The sequence below is a fragment of the Oryctolagus cuniculus genome, chromosome 2 (assembly GCF_051225735.1).
Source record: "Oryctolagus cuniculus isolate XC-2025 breed Fujian yellow rabbit chromosome 2, ASM5122573v1, whole genome shotgun sequence".
NCBI lineage: Eukaryota > Metazoa > Chordata > Mammalia > Lagomorpha > Leporidae > Oryctolagus > Oryctolagus cuniculus.
In genome coordinates, this window is record NC_142868.1 from 3,901,597 (window position 1) to 3,927,257 (window position 25,661).

General features: G+C 63.1%; 1 protein-coding gene across 3 annotated transcripts in view; it reads left to right on the plus strand.

Annotated features, from left to right (window-relative positions):
* Window positions 1–25,661, plus strand: part of C2H4orf50 (chromosome 2 C4orf50 homolog) — an 81,488-nt gene that overhangs the window by 4,543 nt on the left and 51,284 nt on the right. The window contains exons 3-7 of one of the 3 annotated variants that reach the window (XM_089326916.1): window positions 3,114–3,231; window positions 6,465–7,037; window positions 15,953–18,226; window positions 20,055–20,130; window positions 24,078–24,251. In XM_089326916.1, the coding sequence (XP_089183042.1) occupies window positions 3,114–3,231; window positions 6,465–7,037; window positions 15,953–18,226; window positions 20,055–20,130; window positions 24,078–24,251 (3,215 nt within the window). The remainder of the gene's footprint in view (window positions 1–3,113; window positions 3,232–6,464; window positions 7,038–15,952; window positions 18,227–20,054; window positions 20,131–24,077; window positions 24,252–25,661) is intronic. The other 2 variants (XM_089326915.1, XM_089326917.1) reach the window with 2 other exon arrangements.

Genomic DNA, 25,661 nt, shown 5'->3' on the forward strand with positions numbered 1-25,661 from the left:
GGGTCCAGCCCACGGGAGCCCCCACAGGGAGGGAGGAAGGGGGAAGCAGGACACTGGGCACCTGCTGGTGGCCTGGCCCTGCTCTCGTCAGCTCCTCTGGGTGCGTCGCCCCAGGCCCCTGGGGCAGAAGTGGCCGCTGCTGTGACCGCTGTCTGGCCTTGCAGCTCTGCCGTCACCGCTGGGGCGGGTCCCACGTTCGCTCCTGTCCGCGGAGCTCCCTGGTGCCGGGGCTGGCGTGGTCCCGGGGTTGGGTGTGGAATCCGGATCGTTCTGCAGAACCTGCTCCCTTCCCTCGTGACTTCTCAGTGCCCCGGCTGGCGGGATGGGGCGAGACCTCGCGTGGACGGAGGGGGCTCAGGAAGGTCAAGGAGAAATGGGGGGAAATGCACAGTTATTTCAGTGTGAACGCGCCCTGAAGTCTGTGCACGGTTTTTGATACTAGGGGTATCTTGTGGATTATTTTTTTTTTTGTATGGCTTGGATGTCAAGATCCTGGTGGCTCACTAGTGTCCCAGCAGCCAAGAGCCTTGCATCTCCCGAGACTTCTCATTTCCCGTCCCTGCTGTTGCTTTAATCGCGGCGTTCAGCCTGCGTCTACAGGGGTTTCCCTTCTGCCCTCCTGATAAAACTTCTCATGGGGAGAAATGCACACATCTGAGCAGTCCTCTTGTTGCCCTGTGTGCCGCCCACCTGCTCCTCCCTCCCGTCTGAACCCTGCACCTGCCCCCCACCCCGGGAGTCGTGTCACTCACCAGGGCCACCGTGGCCCCTCAAGGCCCAGAGCCCAGGAGCCGCAGCCCGGGGGTGAGCAGGGCTGGTTTCCGCTGAGCGCCCCCTCTCTGGTTCATAGCCGCCGGGTGCTGTCTGTGTCTCCACGTAGACACAGCCCCTTCTCATAAGGATGCGGTGCAACTCCTGTCTCCTCCCAGGACAGCCACAGCCTGAGGTCCTGTTTGGGGGATGACGAAGGCTCAGAGCTGGGAGAACTCAGCTCTTCCTCTGGAGACTGGCGATGACAGCCAGCTCAGCTGGCCCCTGGGAGCAGGCTGGGACACTGCCCCCTGCTGGGGACCCAGCGCAGTGGAGGATGGGTCTCCGCTGGGCCTGGGAGAGGCCATCCCACCCCCTACCCGCCGAGGGCACCCCAACTGTCTTGTGCAGGAATGTGAATGGCGTGTGTTCTCTGTGTTTGCTGATGGGAGCCCCAGCCTGCAGGAGAGGGGTGTGGGGGAGGGTGCTGGATGGGTGGCAGGGTTGAAGGAGAACGGGAGCTGGCACGGTGCAGGGCCCTCCCATGCCGGCCCCATCCCGTGAGCTCTCTGCTGCATGGGCTCGCATCAGCTCCACTCACTGATGGGGGAAACTGAGGCTGAGACAATGGAGCTGTGATCCAGGGCCACGTGGAACCAAAGCCAGGCTCTGCTCGCACAGTTCTGACTTCCCAGTGGGTCTGGGCAAGCCAGGGGAGGGTAAGAGGGTGCGGTGGGCTCCGTCCTGTCAACGTGGCACCTGCGTTGTCAGAGACTTAGGAGAGAAGAGCCCACCCGCATCTTCACCGCAGGGTGGTGTTGCCATGGTCATTTGCAGCACGAATCCAGTGGAATTAGGGAGCATGTGCTTGGCAGGGTCCCGCCCCCCGCCCCGCTCCACGGGGCGGCCATCACGGGCAGGTGCACCTGCTGCCCTGCGGGAGCCTGCTCAATGCCGGGCACTCATCACACCCCCGCAGGCGGCGTCCTTGGAACCTGTCGCCAGTCGGGGAAGCGTGGGCCTGCACGGCCCATTTAGTGTTTGTGTGTGTGCATTTCCTGTGGCTGCAGCAATAGACTGGCACCAACCCGATGCTCGGGACCACGTGAGTGGATGGTCTTACGGCTCTGGAAGCTGGAGTCAGAGGGAATGTGTCACTGGGATGTGTCACTGGGATGTGTCACTGGGCTGATGTCACCCACGGAGTGTGTCACAGTGTGGCTGGGCCCCGGCTCTGTCCAGAGGCTGCTGGGAAATCCGCATCCTTGGGCCCCGGCCCGCCCTGCGTCTCGGGAGCCAGCGGCACAGGTCCTCCCTGTCTCACGGGGACACCAGGGGACGGGCCCCATCTCCAGACCCTACACTTCCTCTCCTCTGCATTTGAGGGCTGCAGCCACAGGGCCCAGGGCTTGGGGCCTGGGAATCTTGGGGGGCCGTGATGAGCCCTTCTCGGCTTCGTGTAGGTCTGGCCAGGCGGGCAGAATCAGATGCGGCCTCCCACTTCCTGTTGCGGGTTCGTCTCAGAAATGAAGAAGCGAGGTTCTCTCTGCTTCCGGACAGGGAAGGCTTCTAGAACACGTTAGTAACCTCCGGCTGTGGGGCCACAGCCCGCCCACCGACGGCTCCCGGGGCTGCCCTCTGGTCCTCTGGAGACTGGCGATGACAGACAGCGGGACAGCCACTCCCGAGACCCCGCCCCAGGCCCGAGGACCGACACAGCAGAGGGGACCCTGGGCGTTTCGGTCAGCCAGAGTGCGTTTATTTCATCGTTCCAGCCGCCCTCTGAGCCAGGGCCCTGGGGGGGGGGGGCGAACAGCAGGGTCTGGGGCGGAGTCCTGGCTTCAGTGCGGGAGCACGGCGTGTCCGGGACGGGCGGGTCTAGAAAAACCTTCTAGAAGTGTGTCTCAGGGTTTCAGGCATTTCCTTAGACTGGCAAGGATGTAGCTGTGATGGGAGGCAGTGGAGCCTGGCTTAGACGTGTGAGTGTGCATGATGCTGTGTGACCTTCGGCAAGTGGCCTGACCTCTCTGGCCCTCCGTGTGATTGGGGTAGCAGTCACCTGCAGGCTGGTAGCGTGGCGAGGATGAGTTGGGACAGTGCAGGTCGAGGCTTCACTCGGTGGCCAGGCTGAGTCGCTCTGAGCTGCCGTTAGCAGAAGTGGGGATCGCTGGTTTGGGGGTGGGAACATCGGTGCAAATCTGACTTCTGATACTGCTTGATTCAGCGGTGGCTTGGAGGCCGAGTGGTTTGCAGAACGTCACGTTGTCACACTCCAGGGTTGTCCCCTCCCGGCCGCCTGCGTCTGTGGCCCCGGGGCTGTGTCCCTGCCCTGAGCCGCCGCCTCCCTGCTTCCCACGCTGCAGGATCCGGGAGCTGGAGCTGTCGGAGAGGAGGCTCCGCGGGGAGCTGGAGCGGCTCGGCGGCCGCGTGGCCCGGGAGAGAAGCGCCGCGCTGCGCGCCCAGGAGGAGCTGGCAGCCCGGGTACGGAGTCCTCTCTTCTCCCAGGGCCGGGGGTGCGGGGGTGGGGGACGCGGTGCTGGCGGGTGAGTGCGGGGCGGGCCTGGGGCGCGAGCAGTGGCCTCGGCTTCCCCGTCTGTAGCACGGTGCCCTGTCGGGGTGAGTCCCGGGGGCGGGGCGCCTGTGGGGGGCTCTCTACTCAGTGGTCTTTGTGCCTGCAGCCCCCTGGCCTCTGGGAGCTCTCCTGCAGGTGCAGGAGGCAGACGGGGCAGGCAGCTGTGACGCTGCATGCCGTGCGGGGGCCGGGGGCCGGGGGCTGGGCCTGCTGTGGGGGCACTGGCCGGGGGCTGAGGGGAGGGAGCTGCTGAGGATGGGTGCAGGGGTCTTGAGGCCCGGGCAGCAGCGTGGGGAAAAGCACAGCGCATGGGTGAACCTCCCGGCAGTGCGGGGAGAGGGGTCGGCAGGACGGAAGGAGGGGCCGGCCGGCCAGGGCCTCATGGAACCCCCTCTGAAGGCGGCAGGCAGTGGCAGGAAGATGGAGGGGGTAGGGACGGGTCAGATGGAGGGGGCAGGGAGGAGTCAGATGGAGGAGGCAGGGCTGGGTCAGATGTAAGAGGCAGGGCTGGGTCAGATGGAGGAGGCAGGGACAAGTCGGATAGAGGCAAAGGCAAGTCAGATGGAGGAGGCAGGAATGGGTCAGATGGAGGAGGAAGAGACGAGTCAGATGGAGGAGGAAGAGACGAGTCAGATGGAGGGGGCAAGGAGGAGTCAGGTGGAGGAGGCAGGGCTGGCTCAGAGGGCTCCCCAGTGTGGTTGAGGGGTGGGAGCCAAACCCCAGCTCTGACACTCACTGGCTGGGTGACCTCGGGTGTCCGTTGAGTCATCTGCCGGTAGGAGCGGCACAGGGCCAACCCCCTGGGCCCGCTGCACGGCTTGATCCTGTGAAACACACAGCCATGGGCGTGCACCTGCATTTGTTGGCTGTTACCGAGAGAGCCGCCACGGAGGCCGCCGCCAGGCTCCAGGACGGCTGCCTGCCGAGCCCAGAGATCGCCCGTGGCTCCTGCTGCAGCCAAGGGTTGTGCAGAGCAGGGCCCGGGGTGTCAAGCTGCAGGCTGCACCCGTCGGTCAGCGGGGTGGGAACAACGTGGTGGGGGGGAGGGCACGCAGCTCGGAATAGACCAGGAGGGCGGAGGTGTGGGTGCTGTGGGTGCTGTGACGCGGGGGCGCATGGACGAGCCCGGGTGTCTCTCCCCTGGAAAAGCTGGACGGGCCCTGGGAGAGCCCTGAGCTGAGAGAAGTGGAGGGGAGGGGAAGCGGCCCAGGTAAAGGGAAGGTAGTCTCGGGGGCACCAGCTGGACTCCCCCTCCCCAGGGGCAGGAACCCCCGCTGGTTGGGAGCAGCCCGTTGGGCGGTGCCGAGGGCCGCTTCTCGTGCGAGGTGGCGCAGTGCGGCGTGGGTATCCCCGGGCAATGGCGGGCAGTCCCTGGGGAAAGTGCTGGAAGTCTGTGGGCCGCGCCCTGCACCCGAAGGACACCAAGTTCATGGACCTGGAATCAAAAATCAACTCTGTTTTGGTGTAAGAAACCCTGAAATCCATGCACGGCGGGGTGCCTGCGGAGTTCAGATTTTTTGGGCACCGAAGTCATCTTACTTTGTCACTCCATTTTCCGGGCACTGCCTGGAGCGCCCCATGCCTGCACCATGTCCAGGGTGGCTGAGACACGGCTCTGCCATCGAGTGACACCAGGGCCAGCAAGCCACGAGAGCCAGGTGCACGCGGGAGAGGAGGCGCGGGGACTGGCGGTGCCTGCAGGACCAGGAGCCCTGGGCCCCGTGCCGTCCCGTTTGTTGCCGTCCCCTGTGGCGTGTGTGCTGGCACAGGCCTGTCGCAAAGCCCCGTTGCCAGAGTAGGGGCAGAGCTCAGAGTGGCACGGGGGCTTCCCAGGGCCCCCACCTGCCACTTGGCCCAGCTCTGACCCTAAGTCCTCACCGGGGACATTCGTGTTTTTAAAGAAGTTTCTTTGGCCGGCGCCGCGGCTCACTAGGCTAATCCTCCACCTTGCGGCGCCGGCACACCGGGTTCTAGTCCCGGTCGGGGCGCCGGATTCTGTCCCGGTTGCCCCTCTTCCAGGCCAGCTCTCTGCTGTGGCCCAGGAAGGCAGTGGAGGATGGCCCAAGTGCTTGGGCCCTGCACCCCATGGGAGACCAGGAGAAGCACCTGGCTCCTGGCTTCGGATCAGCGCAGTGCGCCGGCCGCGGCAGCCATTGGAGGGTCAACCAACGGCAAAGGAAGACCTTTCTCTCTGTCTCTCTCACTGTCCACTCTGCCTGTCAAAAAATAAAAAAAAGTTTCTTGTGCTCTCTGGGCCTGGCCAACGCCGCTCGACAGTGGTGCCGCTGTCCAGGGTCCCAGGAGGCGTTTGCATATGACGCCGTCTCCTTGCAGCTGGCCGCGCTCGGGGCCTGGGGAGCCAGGAGGGTTTTGCTCCGGGGAGCTGGACCCCAGGGTTCAACCTGCTTGCCCAGCCCCCAGGACAGGCCTGCCTGAGCTCTCCCTAGATCTCCCCTCCCTCCCGTGTGCTTTGCGTGTTCCCTTGGGTGTCTTCCTGCTTCCGGTACAGCAGCGACCGCAGGTGCCTATGCGGCTGAACCTGCTGGTGCGCATTAATCCTGACAGTGAGAAGCTGTGCCGTGGGGGCGCACCCCGGTGGGGAGGAGGTGTGAGACCAGGGACAGGCCAGGATTGGGGTCAGAAGCCAGGGGCTGCCGTCCTGGCTGCTGGGACACTCTGAGTCACTGCTGAGGGTCCCTGCAGGGGAAGAGCCACAGCTGCTGTGGCCCCCGGGGAGTCCTGACTCAGCAGCCAGGCCAGGCATTGACCCTTGGTGCCGGGACGTGGCGAGCATGGGTGTGTCCGGGTGGACGTGGGGACGCCTGGGGCTCTGGCAGTGGCTGTTGGCACTGGAAAGCCGGCGCCCTCTCGCTGGTGCCTGTCCTGAGACTGCACTTCCCTTCTGGGGGCTTGTGGGTGTGCAGGGCCAGGAGGAGGGTGCGATATGGACCCTCAGACCTGCAGGATCAAAGGGGACGCCCCACAACCCTTCAGTAATCCAGATAAGTAATATATTGTGGTGCAAAAAAGTTCCAGTAAAAATGCACCATGCAAAACATGGAGGTGTTAGGCCAGGGTGAGAGCGAGCCGCGGTGCCCCCCCCCCGCCCCGCTTCCTGACCCCTCCTCACCGCAACCTGCAGGTCCAGGAGCGGGAGCGCGCGGCCAGGCGGCTGCGGGAGCGGCTGCGGCGCAAGGAGGAGCTGCTGGGGCAGCAGGCGGCGGCCCTGGAGCGCTGCCGGTGGACGCAGCGGCGCCAGCTGGGCCTGGTGCGCCAGCAGGAGCGCGTCCTGCGGGCGCAGGTGCAGCAGCTGGAGCGCGACGTGCGGCGCCTGTGCCGCGCTGCGGGCCTGCTGCTGGCCCAGCTGGACAGCGCGGCCCCGGCGCCCTCCCTTGGCAGCCCCCAGGCCCTGGTGCCGGTGCACCCCACGGAAACCCCGGCGGCGGCGGCGGCGGCTGCGGCGGAGGTGCGCCCCCTGCGGGCAAGGGCCGAGCGCGGCGAGCGAGAGCGGGAGGAGGCGGTGCGCCGGCTGCGGGAACAGCGCGCCATGGAGCGCCGGCTCCGTGCGCAGCTGGAGGAGCTGCGCTGTTGCGTGTTCGGGCTGCAGCTGTCAGAGATTGACCTGCAGGGCCGCGTGGAGGACCTCGCCCAGCAAAACCGGACCCTGCGCCAGCAGCTCAGCGCCCGGGCGCCCACTGCCCATCGCGGTAGCCTGGTGAGTGGCCAGAGCCCGGGGCAGGGGTGATGCTGGCTTTTATCAGGAGCTCTCGCCCAGCCAGGTTGTCACCTCCTCACAGGCTCCGCCCCCACCTCCACTCCTCCACCCACACAGCCTCACCCACCCACCAGGGTTTACCTTCACCTCCCTACCCATCCCTGCACCCACCTGCGCGCCTGCCCAGTCTCCCTCCACTTCCCATCCCTGCACCTCTGCACCTGCACACCCATCCGCCCACCTGCCCACCACGTCCCCAGCAAACCACTTGTGTGCCTGTCACCCTAGTGCGTCCAGGCTGCCCCAGCAGAGCACCAGGCACCGGGCACAGAGGTCTCCTGCTCTCTGGGTCCCTTCTGTGGACACCAGTTCTGTCTGTCCAAAGGCTCCACCCACATGGCCCATTTGCACCCCTGTTCACAGCATCTCAGTGGGGATTCCACTGCAGCCCCTGCATCTTGGGAGCGGGGGGCACTCACCCGTCTGCACTGTGGCCTGTCCCTTGTCCTCTCGCTTGCCCCGCCCTCTGCCAGCCCATCTGCCCCTCCTCCAGCCAGGCAGCCCCCCTGCCATTCCCCCACTGCTGGTCCCTCTGCCCATCCGACGAAAGAGGCCCCGCGTGCAGGCCCTGACACAGGCGGCACTCCCGTAGGCTGTGAGCTCCGCCTGGCAGGGTCTGTACTGTCCCCCCCGACAGCCCCTGGAGGCACCTGCCATCGGGCCCCCGCCTGGCTCTTGGCGTGGCGGCTGGTGACCTGGCAGGCGCCTTCACTTGTGTTTCATATCGTCCTCCCACGCGCTGGCCACCTTCCTGGGTGTCTTTACATACGTCGTCTTGTTTCACACACGTGACGGCCGTGAGCCAGGCACAGCAGCGCCCCCTGTGTGTGCACGAGGTAGCGGCTTTCCCGGCTGCTCAGGGACAGGACTGGAATTTGGCTGAAATGAGAAGTGGGTCTGAGTGCGCCCCCTTGTGGAGGGAGCCTCAGCGCAGCCCCTCGGGGCCATCCAGGCCCACCCCTCTCTCCCTTGTGGGGCAGTAGGCACTGCAGGAAGTGTTGCTCCTTGCAGGAAAGGGGGTCAAACATCCCCAGGCCGGGGTCGTCCGCTTCAGAGTCACTGGACGCCTCGATGCCGTGCGTTTTCTCAGGGGGAGGGTGGGTGTCTGTCCGGGTCCCTTTGCGCGCGGCTTTGGCGTCGCTGTTCTGCGCTCGCGGCGCCACGCTATGCATTTCCTGTCTACTCCTCTTGTTAGGCTCATGGGATAAAAGGAAAGCGTGCGTTTGGTATCAGCACCTCGTAATTGTTTCGAGTTGAGAGAGAGTGGGGGAGGGAGAGAAATACAGAGAGCTTCCGTCTGCTGGCTCGCTCCCCCAATGCCAGGAGCAGCCAGGGCTGCGCCAGGCCAAGCCAGGAGCCTGGGACGCAGAGCGGGTCTGCGGGGTGGGGGTGGGGGTCCGTGCCTGAGACCCTACCTGGTGCCTCCAGGGATGCACCTCAGCGGGATGCTGGATCCGGATTGAATGCAGGCCCTCGGCCGTGGGCGCCGGGCGTCCGGTGCAGAGGCCTCACCACCGTGCCGCAACGGCCACACTGGCCCCTTGGCATTTTGATCAATAAACTGCGTAGCTACAGCTGTCTTTCAGAAGCCTGTCTGTGATTTTCCGGAACATCAGGCCCTAGGCTCTGGGCTTCTCCCGAGCTCTCCCTCCATACGCTGCTACGCGTGCTTCTGTGAGGTTACCCTTCCATGGCATCCCCCCTCCCCAACTACTGGACACTTTGCAGCTGGGTGCCCGACAGTGTTGCAGAGCGCCCCCTGGTGGCAGGGACGGGAATCGCTGCATCGCTCCGCTTGCTTCTGCGCAAGCGGCGCTCCAAGGCGGTGTAAAAAGCCACGGGCAAACCCACGAGCGTGCGAATCACGGGAAAGGAAGTGCGGCGGCCAGGGGTCTCCTGGGAAAGTCAGGTCCACTAGGTATAAAATGTGCATTGGTATTGGTGTATTGGTCTGATACAGGAAGATCCTGCTGGCGGGGAAGGCGTGAGCCCCTGGGAGTGTGGCGGCTCCCAGGCAGGGGGTGGGGGGAGGGGAGCAGCTTAACCACGGCTGCCCCTGCCTCGGCCCCTGACTTCCATGAGCGCGTGCCGAGGGCTGGGATGAGCTCAGGGACGTGCCGCTGGCACTGTTGACAGTTGGTGCTGCTGGGGAGGGCCCGAGTGTCCGCTGGGGGGCCCAGCCTGGAGACTGAAGTCCAGGCGTCCGCGGGACGCGGCCGGGCAGAAGCCCTGTGCAGGAACGATCCTTCCGTTACGTGCACTGCAGCGTGCACAGAGCAGAAACGCAACCTCGTGCAGACAGACGCAGGCTGCGTTCCAACACATGAGCGACTGTGTCTGCGCTTCCCTGTTACATTTTGAAAAAAAGAGATTTTATGTATTTATTTGAGAGGTAAAGTTACAGACAGTGAGAGGGAAAGAGAGAAAGGTCTTCCATCTGCTGGTTCACTCGGCTGCAATGGCCAGAGCTGCGCCGATCCGAAGCCAGGAGCCAGGAGCTTCTTCCGGGTCTCCCATGTGCGTGCAGGGGCCCAAGCACTTGGGCCATCCTCCACTGCCTTCCCGGGCCACAGCAGAGAGCTGGATCGGAAGTGGGGCAGCCGCGACTAGAACCAGCGCCCATGCGGGATGCCGGCACCACAGGCAGAGGCTTAACTTGCTTTGCCACAGCACCAGCCCCTCAAAATCTCCCATTAACGCCGAAGCAGGCCGTGTTACAGACAGGCGTTCCCTTGAGAGTTGAGAAGCAGGGAGAATCGACAGTCAGAGTGCGTTGTGGGAAAGGACGGAGAGCTCTCCCACTGGCTTGCTGTGTGGCCTTGGGCAAGTGACTGTCCCTCTCTGAACACATCTGAAGTGAAGGGGTGGACGGAGGGGTGGGGTGGATGGAGACCTCAGAGGCCACCCCGCCCCGTGTCACCTCTGCGAGACCGGGACCCAGCCCTGTCCACACCAGCGTCCCCAGCCCCAGGCCTGGCCATGGAGTCCACGCTCAGCCAGCCTGCCTTGAATCGCCCCGTGGCTGGCCTGCGTGCTGTCACAACTCCAAGTAGGATCCGCTGTGAAGGGAGTTTGCCCGTGTGGGCGTGGACGTGGGCGTGGCCCCGATGCTGCCCCCGCCCACTCCTGCGCCTCCCATTGGTGGTTTCTTCCCTTCGGTCTCCCCAGCGTTGTCCTTTGAACTTGCATCTCTGCCTCCCTCCACCCCCGCCTCCCCCCCCCCCATCTTTCCCTCTTCTGTCTTTGGCTTCCTGTTCTCCGCCTTGCTCCCACGGTGCCTTTAAGCTGCTGACAAGCGTGCTTAGCTCTGGCCACGTGGGAACCGGGTGGGTGGAAGCAAGGGGCCGTGGGCTCGGGACAGCTGCGGGCGGGCGCCCGTCAGGACCGGGTGCTGGTGCCCAGGCCCTTTGGCTTTGCTTGGTTTAGGTCCCAGCTGGTGCTGTTGGAAGCCCCTTGACGACCATGGTGTGGACAGGACTGAGGGTCCTGGTCTGTGAGCAGAAATAGCTGTGGCGCAACCATCGCCCAGGTTAATAGGAGGCCGCACACTGAGGAGGAGCTGCCTTGGGGGTTCACCTGGGGGAGTGTTCAGCAAGGCCAACGATGGCCTTGTTCAGACTGTGGCCTTTCAACTGAGCCCGGGGTCGGGGGGTTAGCAGGGCTCGGAGTGGGGGTGGGGGTGGGAAGAGAGGTCCAGGCAGCAGGTGCTGTGTGTGCAAAGGCCCTGAGGCAGGTGGGAGGTTTGTTCCAGGAGCCCACACAGGGACGTGGGAGGCCCAGCAAGGTTTCAGCTTGCAGGGCAGAGGGACGCTCCAGGGCTGGGTGCAGACAGGTGGCCTGCTGCATGGACGTTAGAGAAAGCAGGCAAGGGAGGGGCCCAGAGCTGGGTGCTGGCAGCAGGTGATGGACGATGGACAGCACCCTTGTACCCAGAGTGTGCCAGCCAGGCCCAAAGAGCATGCATTGTAGGGGCACAGGGGCAGGGGAGGGGGCAGCCAAGCCAGGGCCGCTGACAGCGGCAGCCAGGGTGACAGCTTCAGGGGTGTGAACCACCAAGGTGCCCGGCCGGGCCAGCCCATGGGTGGCCTCTGGGCCCTCGTGTCTGCATCCGGGCTGCTCCCGGCATCTGAGGGCCCCGAGAGAGGCCTGGCAGGTGGGAGGGTGCATGGCAGGGGGTCTCGCTGGCAGCCGAGAGAACGCCAGGGAAGCAGGAGGACCAGCCAGGAGCCCGGTGCGGGTGTGTGCCGGGGGCAGGTGGGGGCCTGTGGAGAGGTGAGGGGGGGACAGGCCATGCACCTGCTCAGGGGCCGAATCACTCCCCGAGCACGCCTCAAAGCTCTGCGCTCCATCCCCATCCCCTGCCGGACGCTGTGTGCCCAGCTGGGTGGGGGCGCCCCATCTGCCCAGGGAGGGAGGGCGGGCGCTGTCCAAAGTACCCGGCCACAGCCGTCAGCCACCTCCCTAGGGGCCACAGAGGAAATTCCGCATGGGAAGGAGAGGGGCGTCCCCCGGGGGAGCCGGGGTGCAGCATGGTGGACAGACAGACTCCCCCGAGGTCAGAATGTGGCTCCTGTCGTGTGCTGCCCGGGGCGGGGAGCCGAGAGCTCAGCACCAGGCTGCGTGGCCAGGCCCGGTGCCCTCTGTGGCCTGAGCCTTGGTTTTCTCGCCCGTGAGGGCGTCTGGCCCCTGCTGGGAAGGCATAGTGAGGACGGCGGGAGTCTCCACCTCCCCGGGTGCTCACGGCTCTCCTGACATCCCGGGCTTCGTCCAGGACACTTTGCTGCCCCTGCCCAGGGAGGAGGTGCCGGGCCCTGCAGCAGCCAAGGCCAGCGCCACGGCTTGCCTGGACAACGGGCCTCAGCAGGTGCAGGAGTGCAGTGGTGTGTGCGGTGTGGGGACGCCACCTGCTGGCCACAGGTGGGCCTGCATGATCCTCCCGGTGTCCTGGTGATGGAGGGGAGGGCTGGTCTCCCCCTCAGTGAGGGAGGGTCACTTGCTGGGTGTCACACAGCTGGTCAAGGCCCAGGAGGGGTCTGGCCTAGGCCTAGCCAGACACGGAGACTGCCACCCCCGACCTCGGGACAGGGCACGGGGGCAGGGCGGCAGCAGGGGTCCTGTCTTCTTGGGAGCCCCTGTGCTGACCGGGAGCTGCTCTGCACCGCCCCCACACACCCTGGCTGACAGCGTGTCCTCAAAGGGCAGGGGCCACTGGAGCTGGAGTGCTGTGTCCCCGGCTTGTTCAGATGTGAGCCTTATCTCTCAGGGCTCGGGCCTCCGGGCCAGGCTTCCGGCGGGGCGTCTGTGGCTGGCCAAGGGCCCTCCCTGCCGGGGGTGCCGTGCCTTTCCGGAGGAGCAGGGTGGCTGAGTTGAGGCCCCCTCCCCTCTAGCCCACTGCTGGGGCGGGCAGCTGCCAGGTCAGCCGGTCCAGTTGGCCCCAGCTGGAACAGTGTGTCATTTGGATCATCATCCCACCTGTGCGGGGCTGGGCGCGTGGGGAGAGTATACCCCGTCCGCTGGGTGGGGGCCCGCTGCCTCTGCTCCCCGCGTCATGGTCGTGCCGCGTCTCTGAGCCTTGGCCTCAGCAGCTTTTCATGACCCTGAGTACTGTGCCCGAGAGCGGCTCCTTAGGACGGAAGGAGGGTGCTGTCGGTGCACAGGGTGGAGGCGCACGGGCCAGGGTGGGGGGCCTCAGCCTGCCGTCTGATGAGCAGGTGGGTGCGGAACCTGGTGGAGGAACGCCGCACGGTGCACCAGGGCGCAGAGAGGAAGTAGAGACAGGAGGCAGACAGGAAGCAGGAGACAGACAGGAAGCAGACAGGAAACAGACAAGAAGCAGACAGGAAGTAGAGATAGGAAGTAAAGACAGGAACAGACAGGAAGCAGGCAGGAAACAGACAGGAAGCAGACAGGAAGCAGACAGGAAGTAGAGACAGGAAGCAGACAGGAAGTAGAGATAGGAAGTAAAGACAGGAAGCAGACAGGAAGCAGGCAGGAAACAGGAAGAAGACAGGAAGCAGACAGGAAGTAGAGACAGGAAGCAGATAGGAAGCCGACAGGAAGAAGACAGGAAGCAGAAACAGGAAATAGACAGGAAACAGGAAGCAGACAGGAAGTAGACAGGAAGTAGATAGGAAACAGAAGGAAGTAGAGACAGGAAGCAGACAGGAAGCAGACAGGAAGTAGAGACAGGAAACAGGAAGCAGACAGGAAGTAGAGACAGGAAGTAGACAGGAAGCAGACAGGAAGTAGACCAGAAGTACAGGACAGAAAGTAGAGACAGGAAGCAGACAGGAAGTAGAAGAAGCAGACAGGAAACAGAAGGAAGTAGAGACAGGAAGTAGACAGGAAGCAGACAGGAAGTAGACAAGAAGTACAGGACAGAAAGTAGAGACAGGAAGTAGAGACAGGAAGTAGACAGGAAACAGGAAGTAGACAGGAAGCAGACAGGAAACAGGAAGTAGACAGGAAACAGACAGGAAGCAGACAGGAAACAGAAGGAAGTAGAGACAGGAAGCAGACAGGAAGCAGAGAGGAAGCAGACAGGAAGCAGAGACAGGAAGCAGAGAGACAGGAAGTAGACAGGAAGTGTGCTTTTCCTTCACGCCCATGTCCGTCCTGGCAAAGCCACCCCTGTTCGATCGTGGGGATTTGCCCCAGCAAATCCCTTCCCAAAGGCCTTGTCTTCAGACGCCCAGACAGGACCGAGGCTCCGCCCTCATCCCGCGAGCGCTGAGACGCAGTTCTAGCGTTCAGCGTGTGCGGGAGACGTGGGATGGAGAGCCCGCCTGAGCCGTGACCGCGCAGCAGCCCCCTTCAGCAAGCGAGGGTCTCGGCCCCCGGGGCCATGCTGCTTCCCAGGCCAGCCCTCGGGGGGGGGGGGCCCGCGCTGGGGGCTGCGTCGGGCTGCCGAGACCCCTCTGTTAGCACGCCAGGCCCGGTGACTGGGCGAGCCCCTGGGAGCCCCTGTGGGGTCTGTGAGCAGGAGAGGCCAGAGGCCTCTGCACGGGCAGGGTCCAGCCGGGGCCGTCGGCCCTACTGTGTGCACTCACGGGGTGGGAGAGGGGCCGCGAAGCGGCAGAGTCCAGGCTGAGGCTGAGGGAGGCCTGAGGGCGTGGGGCGCAACGACCGAGACCTGGCTGGGAGGGGAGGAGGGGCCCCGCCTGTGGCCGGGCTTCCAAGAAGCAGACGGAATCTCTAGACCCCTGACCACGCAGGCGGGGCTCGGTCCCAGACAGGAGGACGGGACTCCCCATGGGCCCCGAGCTCCAGCCTGAAGCCCACCCTGCCCCGTGCAGGCCCAGGAGCACCGCCCCACCTCCCTGCCGTGGCTGGCTGAGGCCCTGGCGAGGCCTAGCCCCTCTCAGCTTCCACTTTCCTGTCGCCGCGGAGGCCGGAGCCTGCCGGGACCGGAGCCGAAGCCTTGAGCCCGGCCTGGGTCTGCGGTTCTAAGCCGAGAGGGGCCTCCCCCTCTCTTCGCTCATTCATTCGGGCTCTGGGCTCACTCTGGGTTCATTCATTCGGGCTCTGGGCTCAGTCTGGTTTCATTCATTCGGGCTCTGGGCCCCATGGGGTGAGTCACAGGGAGGAGCACCCTGGGCGGGGTGGGGGGCGGGGAGGGGCAGTTGCTGAGAGCTGGCCAGGCTGCTGGGCCCTGGACGAGCTGAGCCCCACAGGTGGAGACAGACAGACAGATGGACGGACTCCTACACCACTCTGCAGGTGTGCGCCTGAGACCCAGGGCAGCTATGGGGCTCGCCGCAGCCACAGAGCCCACAAGAGGGGGCGCCAGGGAGCTCTCCCTCAGCTTCGACCTCTGCGGGCCCTGTGCCTGCCCAACCACCTGTCCAGGCCCGGCTCCCTGAGGTCCTGCTGGGAAACCGGCCACCGTGACCTGGCCACTAGGGGGCACTCTTTCTCCCCTGCCTGCCTTTCCGGGGGCTCAGCCCTGCTGTGACTTAGGACTTGTCTCGGTTCCTGTTGTGCGGCCTCGGCTGCCTGGGCCCTCACCGCCCCCTTCTCCCGAGCCCAGGCACCTGTCCGAGGACTTCGAGGGGCCCCGTGTTACGGATGGGGCTCCGAAGGGAGCCCTCCCTCTCTCCCTCCCGGGTCTTGCACCTGCCCAGCCTCTCCCTGCTGGGGCTCCACCAGGAACCTGCCTGCAGGCGCAGGGAACCTGAAACAGCCGTGAGAGCTCGCAGTGGGCCGGGCTCCCGTGCCCTCTCCCCACTCCCTCTCGCCGGGGGGTCCAGGCCCCAGCCCACTCTGCTGGAGTGCCTGGGAAACACCTGCTGTGTGCCTGGCGCTTCGGCCGACCCCGTCCCTGCCGCTGTCCCTGCCCCAGGCAGTGGCGTGTCCAGCAGACCCTCCTCGGCTCTGCATTGGGCACGAGAGAGCGGCCACCAGCCCCAGCGGCCACTGAGCCCTTGCACTGTAGCCGGCACCCCCCCCCCCCGGCCTGGGTGCCACCCTCTGCTGCATCGCACGAAGTATAAATCTGCCCCTGTGCCGGGGCGTCTGCACGGGGCGGCAGAGAACCCGACGTGGCCACGCGAGGGTGCTGAGGGGTCAGGCGGTGCCGCAGGAGCAGGGAGAGAGCCTGCACGGTAGGGAGCCGAGGAGGTGCCCGGGGAGGCCTGTGTGAGGAAGTGACGCTGGGGTTGAGATGTGAGTGAAGCCAGGGAGTGGGCCAGGAGGGTTCTCCGGGAGGCAGCTTCTGGGCAGAGGGAGGAGCCCGTGCAAAGGCCCTGGGGCGGCAGGAGACTTGTCCTGAGGTCAGCAAGCAGAAGGGCAGCAGGTGATGAGGTCCCAGGGTGGGAGGGGCCGTTTCGCACCTGACCGTGTCCTTCCGCCCACAGCCTCCTGCGGCCGAGCCCGGCTTGGACGAACAGATCCTTGTCCTCGTGTGCGGCTGCCCCTCAGCGCAGGGCCTGGATGGGTCCCTCCACCCTATGGACTTGACCTGGATTTCAGAGCATCTCCCAGCCGCCCCAGCCCCGCAACCCTCGGTCCTGGTGCCGACGGCCACGCTGCCTCCCTGGGGGTCAGCCGAGGACCCTGCCCCCCTGCCGCCACCGCTGCTCCTGAGACCTCCCAGAGAAGAGGTGCTGGCCGCCGGGCTCCCACCTGCTGCCGAAGCCGCCAGACAGCCCGGCCGGGACTGCCCCCGGGCGAGGAGCCGTGACAGCCCCCTGTGCCAGGAGTCCCCACACGCCTCCGATCACCCGCTCCCCACGAAAGCGCCCAGAGACCCCAGAGATGCTTGGCACGAAGAAGACGGGGCCAGGAAGACCGTGGGCAGGGAGGAGGCAGCCCTGGGCAGCAAGTGCTGGCCGGGTCAGGAGAGCCGAGAGACCGTGACCTTGGGCAGCGGGCTTTGGGCCCCGGAGGGCATGCAGGGCAAGAGCGAGGCTGCCGTGTCCCAGCCTCAGCCGGAGTGTCCACTGCCTCTTCTGCAGGGAGAGGTCCCTGTGTCCCTGGAGGGTCCCGAATCCCTGGGTGGGAAGGGAGGGGAGGATGGAGGTGGTGGGGGTCTCCAAGGTGGGCTGTCGCTGGAGGAAGCAGCGCCCCTGCCCACCTGCACCGGGGCTCACAGGCCAGCGGGGAGGGACAGAGTGGCCAGGAGCAGTGGTCAGCACGAGGAGCCGCTGACGCTTGGGGACGCTCTGCTTCGGCAGGAAGAACGCCCTGGGCGGGAGGAAGAAGAGAAGGAGCAGACGGTATCGCATCAGGAAGTGTGGGGTTCGGCTGACAGGGGTGTCCCCCAGCAGGCTGACTCAGAGGGCTATGAGGGCACGGTGACGCCGGCTGTGGGAGAACCGGGGTCGCCGCTGTGTCCCGGGTCGGCTGTGTCCACTGATGGGGGCCACGCGTGGGCTCCCAGTCGGGGCGACAGGTTCTCTGTTGACATAGATGAGCTTGAACAGGCGATGGAGGAGTGTCTCCAGCAGCTGTTCCTCCTGAGGCCTGATGGGGGCGCTCGGGGACGGGGAACGCCCCCGTCTTCCAGGGGGAACCGCAGGGTGGCTGGGCAGGGTGCTGATTTGCCGCAGGTTTTCGGGAACCAACGTTGGGAAGTTTGTTCTGCAGAGGCAACAGAGCCCCAGGCAGGCGGTGAAGATGTTCAACAGGGACAGGCCAAGGTCCCGGGTCCCCGGCCGGTGCCTGGCTGGGAGGAAGCAAGCCCTGGCCCCCCAGAAGGGCCCTCAGGGTTGGGGGAGCTCCGGCCGTCCCCGCCCTGGAGAGCCCTGGAGAGGCTGAGGCTTCGGCTGCACCAGCTCCTCTGTGGACTGGAGAGAGACGGGAGCCAGGTTGTCCGTGGCAACGCCAAGCTTCAGGGGGAGCAAGACAGGTGCCACGAAAAAGTGCGCGCCCTGGAAAGAGCGCGAGCGAGAGAGGCGGCGGAGGCGGCCAGGCTCGCACGGGCTAACCGCGCCCTGCTGGGAGACGCCGAGCGCTGGAAGCGGGAGCTGGACCAGTGCCTGCAGGTCATCTCCGAGCTGGAAGACGGCAACGAGAGGAGCTACGGCAAGATCTTGGAGCTCGAAGAGGAAAACGCGCAGCTCAAGGGGAGTCTGGGCGTGATGCAGCGAGCCGCCCTGGAGAACCGGGAGCTCAAGGCGCTGGTGGCGGAGCTCGGGGCCGGCTACAAGGAGCTGACAGAGGAGCTGGCGCTGGGATTCGAGCGCGTGACCCAGGCCTTGCGGAGCGAGCACGCGCACCTTCTACGCAGGGTCTGCGTCCTGGAGACGGACGTGGCCTCGCAGAGGAACCCAGATCGGCGGCGTTCGATGGGAGGAGGGGAGCCCCTCCCGGGGGAACCCCAGATGGCGGAGGGCTGGGTGTGTGCTGTGGACAAGGAGGTTCAGGCGACTCCACCCTCGGGACAGCCGGTGATGGGCGTCCTCGGGCCACCCGCGGAGGAGGAAGTGGACCCAGTTGCAGGGCCGGCGGGGTCGTCCTCAGACGTGGAGAATTCCAGAAGCGCCGTTGGTTGCACCGCTGGGATTCCGTCCTGTGGCCCACAAGGCAGCCCCGATGCAGCCGGGGACGAAGGCGTCCAAGAGGAGACGAGGGCAGTGTGTTCTGTAGACCCGGGACAAGCTCCGCGGTGGCCGAGCCATGGCCTTCAGGTAGGTGGACTGCACTGCTGTGCCATCCCGCTTGCCTCCCTCCCCGGGGCTGGCTGTGCTCCGGCGTCCACCTGCTAACTCAGGTGGTCAGAGGAAGGAAGTGACTCTCCTGGGGTCACAGGGTCCGCAAGGGGCATAGGTGGGCCTCGCTCCTTGACATCTGGGCTCCAGAAAGTTCAAGGTTACCCCTAAGCAGGTGCTTCAGGTTGGTATCCAGTGCTATGACTTTGAAACCAGATTTTGTATTTGGGGGTCAGGAGTTTCTCCGCAGGCGTGGACCCGTGACTGTGAGTACAGCTGTGGGCTCCTCTGAGTCCCTCCCCTCCTCCGTGGACAGCACTGGGCTCTCAGAGGCCCCAGGAAGAAATGCTCAGGTGTCTGTCAGTGACTTAATGTCCACAAGGTGGCGTTGTTAAGCCCTTTGTATTCAGTCCCAGCCATTCTCTTTTTAAAGGTTTAAAAATATATTTGAAAGGCAGAGAAAGAGAGGGAGTGAGCTTCCACCTGCTGGTTCACTCCCCAAACGGACACAAGAGCCAAGGCTGGGCCCAGCCAAAGCCGGGAGCTGGGAATTCCACCGAGTTCTCATACGTGGGTGCAGGGGCCCAAGTACCTGGGTCACTTTCTACTGCTTTCCCAGTGCACTAGCAGGGAGCTGGATCAGAAGTGGAGCAGCCAGGATGTGAAACAGTGCCCACAGGGGATGCCATTGCCACAGGCGGCGGCTTAACCCACTACACCACAACACCAGCCCGACCCTAGAAACTTCAGGATGTAGTTGTTAATTATTTTAGTATATTTAAACCAGCATTTTAGCACGTTCCAAATAGTGCCCAGATGGAATGCTGGACGCCATCTGCTCCCTTTCCTTTCACTGTGTTTGCCACGTGTGTGATTTCTGGTACCGTAAGCCTCCCGGGTCGATGTGCCGTTGCTTGAAGCAGCCACTTAATGTGTTCTTGCGCTGTTCACTCTTCCTCCCACCCCCGTGGATCTGCTGCCTCCTGCCTTCAGGAAGCGTTTGGCGTTCCCTGTCACAGCGAGGGTGTGCTGGGGCTGATTCTCGCCTGCTTCCATTTGTCTCACCCTCACTGAAGTTTTTCTCCGTCGAATGCAGGAGCTGAGGTGGGCGGGTCTCCCCGCTAAGCATTTCTCCCAGGTCGGTGCCATCGCCTCCTGCCTCCCATGGCCTCACACAGAAGTCAGCTGTCGGTGCCATTTCTCTTCTGCTTTACGATTTCCTTTCGTCCGCTGGGTCCTGGTGGTTCGGCTGTGGTGGGCCTGGGAGCAGTTCCTTGGCTTTTATCCCGCTTGCTTCTCCGAGCTTCTTGAAATGGTGCATTCGTGACGTCTGTCGGACTCAGCAGCGCCTGGTCATTGTGTGCTCAGACGTTTCCTCCTGTCTCGTTTTCTCACTCTGTTTCTATTTTTAAAAAGGTTTATTTAATAGCAGAGCATGAAAACGGAAGACGGATAGACAGGGAGAGCAGGCGCGATCCTCCTTCTGCTGGCTCACTCCCCAAATGGCCACAACAGCCAGGACTGGGCCAGGCTGACCGCTGGAGCCTGGAGCTCTGTCTGGGTCTCCCGTGTGGGTGGTGGGGCACAAGCATTGGGGCCACCTTTCCAGGGATGCTAGCAGGGAGCTGGACTGGAGGACAGCAGCTGGGACTGGGCCTGGCCCCGTGACACGGGTGCTGGTGCTGTAGGTGGTGGCTTTGCTTGCTGGACACAGCACCTCCCCCTCCTCTCCTTCAGGGACACAGGGTTTTTTTTCCCTCTGTTCTCCCGTTTGGAAAGCTCTGTCCTGTTTTCCCCTTGTGCTTAGGTTTGGGTTTTCTGTGGACCCCATTCAGTTTGCTGGCACACGTTCTGCTGTGTCCGTCTTCTGCTAAATCCATCTGGTGAGTTCCTAATTGCACGTCTCTTTGTATTTCTCAGTTCTAAAATTTCCATTTTCTTATTCTTAAAGGAGATTCTGATTCTCTATTGAAAAACTTCATCAGTTCATCCATTCTGTTTATATCTTCCTATGTTTTTATTTTTATTAAAATTGTGAGAGAGAGAGAGGGAGAGAGAGAGCGAGCGCGCTTCTATTCACTAGTTTGCTCCCCAAATACTCACAATGGCTGGGGTTGGGCAAGGCTGAAGCCAGGAGCTGGGAATGTAGTCGATGTCCCCACATGGAAATCAGGGACCTGAATGCTTGGGCATCACCTGCTGCTTCCCCAGGGAGCCGGGATCTGAGCCGAGGGCTCTGACACGGCCGTGGGGATCCCAAGCGGCACTTTGCGCTTTAACTGCTGCCAGCTCTTTCCCACGCTTTTCAAAGCACACCCGCCAGAGGTATTGGAGACCTTGTCTGCACTCCACGCACCTCTGAGCCCATTTTATTTCCCGGTGAGCACTCACACTCCTGCTTCTTGCACGCCAGGGACGTACGGTGGACAGGACCTCTCTCACCATCATCTTCCTCCAGGGAAAGGCGAGTGAGTTTTGTTGCCGTGCAGGTCTGTTTTGGTTTGGGCCGGAGTCCCAGAGCCGTGACTCCTCAGTGTGGTCCCCGCTGTGCCGTGTGGCTTCTCTGGGGTGTCGGCTGTGTCCCCGGGGCTGTCCAGCCTTGGAGTTCCTTCTGTGCCGGACAGCCTTTGCCTCGGCCAGGAGCACCAGGGGCAGCTGCGGGACGGCGCTCGGGTTTCTCCTCTGTCCCTCGAGCTCCTGCTGTCCTGGGTCCCCTGAGCCCCTCCCTCATTCCCTGACCTGGCAGGACCCCTGCTCTTCCTGAAAGGATGCAGAGCGCAGTCCCGGGAAAGCCCGCCTTCGCCTCGCCAGGTTTCCCTTTGCTCACGTCCCACCCAGTGCCCCCGGGAATCAGTCTCATGCATTCCTTTTTTTTTTTTAAGAAAGCTCTTATTTGGCTGGCGCCGTGGCTCAATAGGCTAATCCTCCACCTGCGGTGCCAGCATCCCAGGTTCTAGTCCCGTTTGGGGCGCCAGTTCTGTCCCGGTTGCCCCTCTTCCAGTCCAGCTCTCTGCTGTGGCCCGGGAGTGCAGTGGAGGATGGCCCAAGTGCTTGGGCCCTGCACCCCATGGGAGACCAGGAGGAAGCTCCTGGCTCCTGGCTTCGGAATGGCACAGCACCCGCCATAGCAGCCATTTGGGGGGGTGAACCAATGGAAAAGGAAGACCTTGATCTCTGTCTCTCTCTCTCTCTCTGTCTAACTCTGCCTGTCAAAAAAAAAAAAAAACCTCTTATTTAATGAATACAAACTTCATAGGTACAGCTTTAGGAATACAGCGGTTCTTCCCCCGATACCCTCCCTCCCACCCCCACCCCGTCCCCTCTCCTGTTCCCTCTCTCATCCCGTTCTTCACTAAGATGCATTTTTAATTCTTCTGTACAGAAGATCAAAGCTATGCTAAGTAAAGACTTCAACAGTTTGCACTCACCCAGACACACAAAGTACAAAGTACTGTTTGAGTGCTAGTTTTCCTGTTAATTCTCATAGTACAACTCATTAAGAATAGAGATCCTACATGAGGAGTAAGTGCACAGTGACTCCTGTTGTTGATTTAACAATTGACACTCTTGTTAATGGCGTCAGTAATCTCCCTAGGCTCTTGTCATGAGTTGCCAAGGCTATGGAAGCCTCTTGAGTTTGCCAACTCTGATCTTATTTAGACAAGGCCATGGTCAAAGTGGAGGTTCTCTCCTCCCTTCAGAGAAAGGTACCTCCTTCTTTGATGGCTCGTTCTTTCCACTGGGATCTCACTCGCAGAGATCCTTCATGGAGGTCATTTACTGCCACAGAGTCTTGGCTTTCCAAGTCTCATATATTCTTTCCAGGTTGCGTGCTTGTCCAGTGCCAGCCACTCTGACCTGGATGGAACTGGCAGTCCCGAGAGGTGCAGGTCCAGCTGATGCCGCCAGGTTGGACAGGAGCAGTGGGGACAGCACTGTAGGCAGGGGGAGAGTGAGCGGCCGGGCTCTGGGGCAGGAGGGGCCCTGCCTGTGCTCAGAGCGGCTGGACAGTGGGCAGGGCAGGCTGTGGTAGGGGTGGAGCTGGAGAAGTGGCCACGAGACAGGTGCAGCAGGCTCAGCAGCCCTGGGGGGGGGTTTGAGTAGGGGACGCCATGGTGCCATGTGCGCTGCAGGGGTCCCTGTCTGAGGTGGACGTGGGAGGACAGGCGGCCGCCCCTGTCCGATGCCGGAATCCATGGAATCTAGGGACAGCCAGGAACACGGGGTGAACGGTGCCTCCCTTCCCAGTCATCCCAGCCACGCACCAGACCCTGTCACTCACTGGTCTAAACCCGCCTCCCCCTCCATGGCTTCCTGTGACGGCGGGCGTGACAGCCAGATTCCCTGTGGTGAACAGTGACACCACCCTCCTCACTCTGAGTCTCCACAGGCCCCGCCCGCCCCTGCCTGCACCCCACTTCCGCCTCGGAGCCGCGATGCCTCCCCTACCCTCACACTGGGCAGCAGCGTGGCAGGCAGGGCTCAGTACAGAGAGGCCCTGGGGCTGACCGCCCCCAGCCCTGTGCCCAGTGACGTTACCATGACGGTTTGCTGTTGACGGGGTGGGGCGCGGGCTGCAGGGGGCCTTGGGGTACAGGTGCAGGCCCAGCATGGACGGTGCCTCTGGACGGGCGGCTCCCTCGGCCATGCTGTGCTGTCCCCCCGCTTCTGTGTCCTCCTCCCCACACAGAGCCCCTGGGGGCAGGGTCAGTGCTGTGCCCCAGCCCAAGTGCAGAGAGTGGTCCCCAGGGAGCAGGTGGCCCTCGGGGCAGCCCCACCCCCGCTGTCCGTCTCTCTGGAACATGCTGTGGACTGTGTCTTAGGGCCCAGGGATAAAGGCCTTGTCCACGTCCCTGGCGACAGTGGCGCCAAACTCCCCGAAAGGCCAAGTTGTTTTGAAGACTGGGAGCTGCATCTCGTGGCACCGCTCGGAGCCCATCTGTTCCCGCCGGGGCCCAGCCTGTGCATCGCGGCCCACGCGGTGGGAATTTGTATTAATCAGGAAAAAAATATCGTATTCTGCTTGGTTTCCCATGGTTTTTTTTTTAAGATTTATTTATTTATTTATTTGAAAAGCAGAGTTACAGAGAAGCAGAGGCAGAGAGAGAGAGAGAGAGGGAGAGGTCTTTCATATGCTGGTTCACTCCCCAAACGGCTGTAATTGCTGGAGCTGTGCTGATCCGAAGCCAGGAGCCAGGAGCTTTTCCCAGGTCTCCCATGCGGGTGCAGGGGCCCAAGGACTTGGGCATCTTCCACTGCTTTCTCAGGTCATTAGCAGAGAGCTGGATGGGAAGTGGAACAGCCAGGACTTGAACCAGCGCGCATATGGGGGCTCTGTCCCCTGCCAGTTCCCTCTGGCATCCACGTGACACCTGCTTGCCTGGCATTAGGTCCAGGGAGAGTGAGGGGCAGCTTTGCAGAGACCTGAGCCGAGAGCCCGGGAGCACACGGGATCTGCCGTGTTCCATACAAGCGGGCGGCTGCGCTGTCGTGTGCGTCTCCTCGTTTGGCTTGGCCGTCCCGTTTCCTCGTCCTGCCGCATGTCGGGGGGACGGTGGTTGACATCCCTGCCGAGCCCCTGGGACGCCGTTCCGCTGTGCGTGTTTCTAAGAGAGGATCCTAGGGCGCTGGGCCAGGGCGCCAAGCCTGAGCCCCACACGCTCACGCCTGCACACGCGTGGGGGCGCAGGGGCTTTGCAGGAAGTGCACAGGGCTCGTGCCGGAAAAGGAGACGACGGCGATTCCTCCTTTCTGCGTTTTGTTTTTGCTGTGGGAAACACATCACAGACTCAACAAGCAGGAGCCTGACTCGAGTCTGTGCCTTCCACAGCCCCAGCACTCGGAGGCCCAGGCGTCCCGGGAAGACCCCAGGCTGTGCGTCCGTCGACTCCGGCACCAGGTGCTGACCCTGCAGTGCCAGCTCAGAGACCAGGCGTCCGCAGGCCGCGAGCTGCAGCTGGCACGGGACGAGGCCGTCCGGCTCCAGGAGCAGCTCCGGAGCCAGGTAGGCTCAGCCGGCGCCCCCTCTCCTGCCCGCATCAGATGTGCCCGTCTCGGCAAGGTCTCCGCACCAGCCCCAGCAGCTGGTTGTATCTGTTAGGTTTTTAACGTATGAACAGTGTAAGGGAGAGAAGCAAAGGGCCTGTGGTCTCTCCACGAGTCAGCCTTGGCTAAGTACGTGTGTGTCCGTGAAAGGGCTTCAAAAAGCTCTGGGAAAAGTCGCTTTATGTTTATGTATTGGAAAGGCAGAGTGACAGAGAAAGAAGGAGGGAGGGAGGGAGTGGGGGAGGGTGGGAGGGAGAGAGAGAGAGAGAGAGAATGAGAGAGAGATCCTCTATCTGCTGGTTGACACCTCCAAATGGCTCCAGCAACCAGGGCTGGGCCAGACTGGAGCCAGGAACTCCAACCAGGTCTCCCACACGTGTGCAGGTGCCCAAGCACTTGGGCCATCTTCCGTTGCTTCCCCAGGCCATTAGCAGGGAGCTGGATTGGAAGTGGAGCAGCCGGGACTGGAACTGGTGGCACCCAGATGGGATGCTGGCATCGCAGGCAGTGGCTTAACCACACTACACTACAAAATGGCCCCTCATTCTTTTATTTTTTGATTTATTGAGTTGAAAGAGAGGCAGCTTCATCCAGTGGTCCATTCACCATGTGTGGGGCCGGGCGAGGCCGAAGCTGATAGCCAGGAACCCATCCAGGGCTCCCACGTGGTTGGCAGGGACCCAAGTCCTTGAGCCGTCACCGCTGCCTCCCAGGGCCAGCACTAGCAGGAAGCCGGAGAAGGAAGCAAAGCAGGGACTCGAACCCAGGCCCTCCAAAATTGGGTGCCGGCATCCCCAGCGGTGTCTCAGCCACTGCGACCGGATGTCTGTCCCGCCTCATTCTTTAAAGGCCTTGTGTGTTCTTCCATCACGAGGCCAAGCCATCACCCACTGACCGATTCTCTGTGGACGCTCACACGGTTCTGTTTGGCTTCTGTGGGCATTCCCGTCTCTGTCGTGCTGTGTTCCCACTGCCCACGTCCAGGGCAAATCCTAGCGGAAGAATCAGAGGATCAGAGGGTGCAAAACCATGAACCGAGACAGCTGACAGCCAGGATGCCCGCGTGGCCTGTGCTCGCGCCCACAGCTGCTCGCCCTGAAGGCCGCCAGTCTCAACCCTTTCACAAGCTGACAGGTGCAGAGTGCATCAGCGCTTGGGGGTGTGGCTGGCTGTTGGTGTCGGCCTTGTACGGTTGCCCACACCGTGCACAGAGCCCGCGTGCCCTGTGCCTGCTGCGTCCCAGCCTTTGTGTGCTTGTGTTTTGATGTGCAGGGAGCTGTTGGGTGGGCGGCGTTCTGTCTCTGTGCCCCTGCTGTGGGGTCGGTCATAACTGCCATTCATTCATAAGTACCTGTTTGTAATGATGGCA